The sequence below is a fragment of the Nerophis ophidion genome, linkage group LG08 (assembly GCF_033978795.1).
Source record: "Nerophis ophidion isolate RoL-2023_Sa linkage group LG08, RoL_Noph_v1.0, whole genome shotgun sequence".
Lineage (NCBI taxonomy): Eukaryota > Metazoa > Chordata > Actinopteri > Syngnathiformes > Syngnathidae > Nerophis > Nerophis ophidion.
The window spans coordinates 23665069-23672568 of NC_084618.1; the positions used below are offsets into that span (position 1 = coordinate 23665069).

The 7500-nt window shown below is 43.4% G+C and overlaps 1 protein-coding gene across 3 annotated transcripts in view; it reads right to left on the reverse strand.

The window, feature by feature from the left end:
- The window catches only part of egfl7 (EGF-like-domain, multiple 7), a 31104-nt gene that overhangs the window by 5629 nt on the left and 17975 nt on the right, over positions 1 to 7500 (reverse strand). For 2 of the 3 annotated variants that reach the window (XM_061908046.1, XM_061908047.1), the window contains exons 6-8: positions 4627 to 4782; positions 2180 to 2256; positions 1961 to 2120 (exon numbers count right to left, since the gene is read on the reverse strand). In XM_061908046.1, coding sequence (XP_061764030.1) covers positions 1961 to 2120; positions 2180 to 2256; positions 4627 to 4782 — 393 coding nt within the window. Of the gene's footprint in view, positions 1 to 1960; positions 2121 to 2179; positions 2257 to 4532; positions 4783 to 7500 lie in introns of those variants that run through there. The other variant, XR_009807786.1, reaches the window with a different exon arrangement.

Genomic DNA, 7500 nt, shown 5'->3' on the forward strand with positions numbered 1-7500 from the left:
GATTCAGGTCTGCCAGCAGTCCTGGGACGAGTCAGGAGGAGAGAGAATGTGATGCACACAGCCCATCATCACCAGGTCAGAGCATAGAAGCAGTCACATGCTCATTTAAGTCATTTGAAGTTACAAGGTTCCTACTCTAGTATGGAAAGTTTGGATTTTCTACATTTCCCGGTCTGTAGGAATATAGAAGATGGAAACAATTATATGGAAATAGATTTATACTTATCTGGGTTATCTTAAGATTTGTGGGTTAATTACTTTGCATACACTGCCTATCTACAATCTTCTGGAAATAATTTGACTTAATTGCATACAAATTCAATAATGATAAATGATTTCCATGATGAATTGCATAATTTATTCACATGATATACTCATCTCAAATGTCACAAATTATTGGATTCTTTTTTAGAATATTTTTTTTTACTGAGAAGTCTGGGAATTAGGGTCTGGAAATTTCAAATGTGTAGGAAACCCTAAGTTTATTTTTAGACATTTTGAAGTGTTGGTTACTGATGTGTGTTGTTTTTTGATGGTGGTTGTATGTTAATTTTGCTTACACTAATATTTTCATTTTTATGCAATGTAGTTCCATTAGACACAGAAGAAAAAGATGGCAGCTCCCTTCCTGGAACTAGTCGGGAGGGAGAACTCACAACACAGCACAGCCCATCTTCACCAGGTCGGAGCATAGACAGAAACAGTCACATGCTCAGCTCAGTAATTAAGTTGCCAAGTTGTGTTTTACATTTTCTGCATTGTTAATAAACTGCAAATTATACATACATACATCTCATCTCCTGTGTGCTTAGTATGTACATTTCAACATTTGCCGCGCCGATTGCAATTGATAAGTCAAGAAAAAAATTAATTGTTATAGTCTGTGGACCCCCTGAAATAGCCTTGGCCACCCCAAGGATAAAAGTCTAGCTCCGCCACTGCATGTACGTATGTCTATTCGTATATGTATTGGTTTTGGAAACAGAAAAATATCAAAATGGCCCCAGCACGCTCTGATTGGCGTCACTATAGACAGCGATTTTAAACTAGACAAACAAGTCAATGGTGTTTTAAAATCGTGTTTTTATCACCTTCATCTTTTAGTAAAGGTTAAACCGTTTTTATCTTTTAACCTTTTTGAACAAGTCGTGCATGCTTTTATTTCAAGTCGCCTGGACTTCTGCAATGCACTTTATGCTGGCATTAGCCAAAAAGCTCTCTCCCGGTTGCAGTTAGTCCAGAACGCAGCAGCACGACTTTTAACAGGGGCCAGGAAACGCCAGCATATAACCCCAATTCTTCAGAGTTTGCACTGGCTCCCTGTTCATTTTAGAATTGATTTTAAAACATTGCTGTTTGTTTTTAAATCTTTACATGGACTGGCACCTCAATATATCTCGGACCTCATCCAAATTTACATTCCTGCGCGCGCTCTGAGGTCCGAAAGCCAGCTCCAGCTCGTGGTGCCCAAGACCAGACTTAAGACCAGGGGAGACAGGGCCTTCTCTGTGGTCGGCCCTAAGCTCTGGAACACTCTGCCCCTCCATGTTCAAACTGCTTCCACAGTGGAGTGTTTTAAGTCTCGTCTTAAGACCCACTTTTATTCTTTGGCTTTTAACACTACGTGAGTTGTGTGGTCCTCTGTTGTCCTCTGTGTTTTTTATACACTTTTATTTTTATTTTACTGTTTTAATTGATTTTACCCTTTAAAATAGTTTTTAATCATATTTTTTTTATATTGTTTTTATTTTTATTCATTTTTTGTTTTATTCAGTCATTGGTGGAGCATAATATTGTTTTTAACATGGCTGTGCAGCACTTTGGAAACTTTATTGTTGTTTAAATGTGCTATATAAATAAAGTGGATTGGATTGGATTGGATTGATTTTTCAGTTTGGACACCCCTGCCCTAAACGTTCATTCTTCAAAAGTTTTCAGACTTGTTGCGTGTGTCACTCACAGGTTCCCAGGCGCTCCTCCAAGAAGCCGATCTGCTCGCTGAGTGAGTCGATGCGGTCCAGCTGCTGGAAGGAGTGGGACAGCACGCTGGTCTCGGACGCGCCCTCGTCCAGCGACAGGGGGAAGACGTTGCCGTACGGTGCCAGCGCCAACTGCAGCGTCTGGAAAGGACGCAGCGTGAGAGGAGAACGGCGTGCGTGAGGGATAACCTTGCCGGTACCTTTTCCAGAAGCTCCACCCGGCTCCTCAGGCTGCGCACCTCCTCCGACATGTTACCCTGAAGGCTGAAGCGTCCGCCTGCAGCGACAGGAGGGAGACGTCTGTAAGGGAATGGAGCGCCTCCAAAGGTACGGGACTGTGGGAGAGAGGTCTCTAAAAATAGGAGGTGAGGTCTTTCCCCGATCTGCTCCATTACTGAAAGCTCTCGTCAGAAGCTGCAGAATGTGCTGACCTTGATTTATTTTTAGGGACCGAATGTCCCTTTGGGATAGAGGACCCTATTTTATTTCTAAGGTTTTATCATTATTACACCACCGCCTATTTGAGCTGTAATTTGACCCCTTAAACATGTTTCAAAACTCGCCAAATTTTACACACACATCAGGACTGGCGAAAATTGCGATCTAATCAAAAAACCAAACCCCAAAACTTAAAATTGCGCTATAGCAGACAAAACTGCTTGTAACTTCCGGTAAGAATGTCGTAGAGACATGAAACAAAAACCTCTATGTAGGTCTGACTTAGACCTACACTCACACCCTTCAGCAAAAATCAACAGGAAGTTGGCAAAACTCCTTCAAAACAAAAGTTTCCTAAAAAATTTCATTTTTGCCTCTTTGAGCTGCAATTTGACCCCCTTAAAATGCTTCAAAACTCACCAAACTCGACACACACATCAGGACAGGCGGAAATTGAGATCTAATAAAAAAAAAAAAAAACTCAAAATTGCGCTCTAGCGCCCCCTAGGTATAAAACACTGACAAACCTGCTCTTGGGAAGAAAACACAAGACAAAACTGCTTGTAGACATGAAACAAAAACCTCTATGTAGGTCTCACTTAGACCTACATTTAATTAATTGACACCCCTCAGTGAAAATTAACAGGAAGTTGGCAATTACCCCTTCAAAACAAAAGTTTCTTAAAAAATGTCATTTTTGCCTCTTTGAGCTGTAATTTGACCCCCTTAAAATGCTTCAAAACTCACCAAACTCGACACACACATCAGGACTGGCGAAAATTGCGGTCTAATAAAAAAAAACAAAAAAAACCTCAAAATTGCGCTCTAGGGAAGAAAACACAGACAAACCTGCTTGTAACTTCCGTTAGGAATGTCGTAGAGACATGAAACAAACACCTCTATGTAGGTCTCACTTAGACCCACATTTCATTTATTGACATCCATCCATCCATTTTCTACTGCTTATTCCCTTTTGGGGTCACGGGGGGCGCTGGCGCCTATCTCAGCTACAATCGGGCAGAAGGCGGGGTACACCCTGGACAAGTCGCCACCTCATCGCAGGGCCAACACAGATAGACAGACAACATTCACACTCACATTCACACTCTAGGGCCAATTTAGTGCTACCAATCAACCTATCCCCAGGTGCATGTCTTTGGAAGTGGGAGGAAGCCGGAGTACCCGAAGGGAACCCACGCATTCACGGGGAGGACATGCAAACTCCACACAGAAAGATCCCGAGCCTGGATTTGAACCCAGGACTGCAGGACCTTCGTATTGTGAGGCAGACGCACTAACCCCTCTACCACCGTGAAGCCCCATTTATTGACATCCTTCAGTAAAAATCAACAGGAAGTTGGCAATCACCCTTTCAAAACAAAAGTTTTGTAAAAACCCGTCACCTTTTTTCAAACATTATCTCCTCTGAGCGCGTTTGTTGTGTCGGCTTCAAACCCGCACAGGAGAGAGATTGAACCCTTCTGATTAAAAGTTGCACAAAAAGTTTTCCTAACTGCTCCGGTTTTGATTTTACGAGCCTTCAAAGAACTGCTGCGCTGCTGCCGTCTCAAGATGGCCGCTTAAAAGCAGGAAGCACCAGCGTGACCACACAATGCAGAGAAGGTAGGTAGTGTGCGGGTAAAGATATGTTGACTGGGTGAAAGGAGGCACCAGTTTGACTCCAGGATACAGAGAAGGTAGGTAATGTGCAGGTAAAGATATGTTGTCTGGGTGATGGCAGGAAGCACCAGCATGTATGGGTGAAAGAAAGAAGCCCCAGTGTGACCCCAGGATACAGGGAAGGTAGGTAAAGTGCAGGGAAAGATATGTTGAATGGGTAAAGGCAGAAAACACCAGCAAAAGTCGGTCCCGTCCATCGCTGCTTGCAGCTTTAATTTGTTCTTATATTTTTTAGGCTCCAGAACATCTGCTCATATCTCAAGGACCATTTGCACCTACCATACCAGGAGGAGGAAGGGGGCTGGGGGGGGGGGGGGGGTTTGTGGTTGCCATAGGCAACGGGATAAACAGCCACATCCTCAACGCGCCAGCAGAGGGCGCCAGTCGCGGTGCATTATTACTCACGGTACGAGTTGAGAGTGGCATAGCGCGTACCAAAAGTAATAATGGGCCGCAAAGCTGGCTGCGATCTCTCCGTCGTCTTCCTCGCCTTCGCTGTGGTCGTCTCCAGTAAAAGTGTACCGCCCACCTGCTGTCGGAGCGTCGCCGGAGGCCGGGAGCGGGCGGTGGCAGGAGCGACCGTCGGCGGACAGGTCGAAGCCGGCCCTGCAGGCGCATCGGAAGCTCCCCGCCGTGTTGACGCACTGCTGAGCGCAAGGACGCTGCCGGACGCACTCGTCCACATCTGCGAAGGGAACAGGTGTGTGTCATTAGCCGGGCTAACGAGTTTCAGATTAATTGAGCATTTAATTTAAGATTTATTCCCCCCCCACCCCTATTGTATTTTGTCCATCCACTCAGGCAAATCGTGGATTTATTTAAGAAAAGAGACACGTTGGATATTTCGCATTGAGCAAACAACCTCAAAAGGCTACAGTGTATAAAAAATAATAATAAAAATAAATAAAATATAAAAACTAGAACAGCCTCATAGCTAGAACTAGTATGCATATATCTATAAAAAAGTTTTTTCTTTTTTTTTTTTAAAAAGAAGGGTTTTTAAGCCTTTTTTTAAGCATCCACAGTCTGAGGTGCCCTCAGGTGGTCAGGGAGAGCGTTCCACAGACTGGGAGAAGCGGAGCAGAAAGTCAGGTGTCCCATAGTTCGTAGCTTTGTCCTTTGAGGTTAGCCTGTTTGTTGTAGTGTGATAGTCCAGTTCATAGTGGATCTAACATAATAGTGTAAGTCCAGTCCATAGTGGACCTAACATAATAGTGTGAGAGTCCAGTTCATAGTGGATCTAACATGATAGTGTGAGAGTCAGGTCTATAATGGATCTAACATAATAGTGTGAGTCCAGTCCATAGTGGATCTAACATAATAGTGTGGGAGTCCAGTCCATAGTGGATCTAACATAATAGTGTGAGTCCAGTCCATAGTGGACCTAACATAATAGTGTGAGAGTCCAGTTCATAGTGGATCTAACATAATAGTGTGAGAGTCAGGTCTATAATGGATCCAACATAATAGTGAGAGTCCAGTTCATAGTGGATCTAACATATTATGGTGAGAGTCAGGTCTATTACGAATCTAACATAATAGTGAGAGTCCAGTCTATAGTGGACCTAACATAATAGTGTGAGAGTCAGGTCTATAATGGATCTAACATAATAGTGTGAGTCCAGTTCATAGTGGATCTAACATAATATTGTGAAAGTCCAGTCCATAGTGGATCTAACATAATAGTGTGAGTCCAGTCCATAGTGGATCTAACATAATAGTGTGAAAGTCCAGTTCATAGTGGATCTAACATAGTAGAATGAGAGTCAGGTCTATAATAGATCTAACATAATAGTGAGAGTCCAGTCCATAGTGGATCCAACATAATAGTTTGGGACTCCAGTCCATAGTGGATCTAACATAATAGTGTGAGAGTCAGGTCTATAATGGATCTAACATAATAGTGTGAGTCCAGTGCATAGTGGATCTAACATAATAGTGTAAATCCAGTCCATAGTGGACCTAACATAATAGTGTGAGAGTCCAGTTCATAGTGGATCTAACATAATAGTGTGAGAGTCCAGTCCATAGTGGATCCAACATAATAGTTTGGGACTCCAGTCCATAGTGGATCTAACATAATAGTGTGAGAGTCAGGTCTATAATGGATCTAACATAATAGTGTGAGTCCAATGCATAGTGGATCTAACATAATAGTGTAAGTCCAGTCCATAGTGGACCTAACATAATAGTGTGAGAGTCCAGTTCATAGTGGATCTAACATAATAGTGTGAGTCCAGTTCATAGTGGATCTAACATAATATTGTGAAAGTCCAGTCCATAGTGGATCTAACATAATAGTGTGAGTCTAGTTCATAGTGGATCTAACATAATATTGTGAAAGTCCAGTCCATAGTGGACCTAACATAATAGTGTGAGAGTCAGGTCTATAATGGATCTAACATAATAGTGAGAGTCCAGTCCATAGTGGATCTAACATAATAGTGTGGGAGTCCAGTCCATAGTTAATCTAACATAATAGTGAGAGTCCAGTCCATAGTGGATCTAACATAATAGTGTGAGTTCATTCCATAGTGGATCTAACATAATAGTGTAAGTCCAGTCCGTAGTGGACCTAACATAATAGTGTGAGAGTCCAGTTCATAGTGGATCTAACATAATAGTGTGAGAGTCAGGTCTATAATGGATCTAACATAATAGTGAGAGTCCAGTCCATAGTGGAGGATTTGGGGGTGAGTAATTCTTTGAGGTAAAGAGGGGCATTTCCATATAGGCACTGGGGAGTTAGCAGGGTGAGTTTGTATTCAATTCTGAGTGGAACAGGAAACCAGTGAAGGGATTTTAGAGTTGGTGTGATATGGTCGTATTTCCGCACTCTCATCAGGATCCTAGCAGCACTATTCTGAGTGTTCTTGCTGGGGATCCCGACCCGAAGTGCGTTGCAGTAGTTGAGCTTGGAGGAGACAGAAGCGTGGACGAGCCTCTCGGCATCAAAGAGAGTGAGTGAGGGGCAAAGTTTGGCAATGTTCCTGGGTTGGTAGAAGGAGGACTTGTTTTATTTGAGCCTCAAAAGTCAGGTGAGGGTCCATTTTAACACCCAGATTAGTGACTGAGGATGAGAGGTGAATTTCGTGGGCCAAGAAGGTAATGCTGCTAATAAAGGCGACAGGTGATTGGATTACCAGGGCCCAGCTGGGCAATCTACTCACCGGCAGGCCCGAAGGCCACGCCCCTCCCACCCCTCTTCATACCTGTATAGCGCTTTTCTACCTTCAAGTGTCAAAGCGCTTTGACACTATTTTCACATTCACCCATTCACACACTGATGGAGGGAGCTGCCATGCAAGGCCCTAGCCACGACCCATCAGGAGCAAGGGTGAAGTGTCTCGCTCAAGGACACGATGGACGTGACGTGGTTGGTAGTAGGTGGGGATCGAACCAG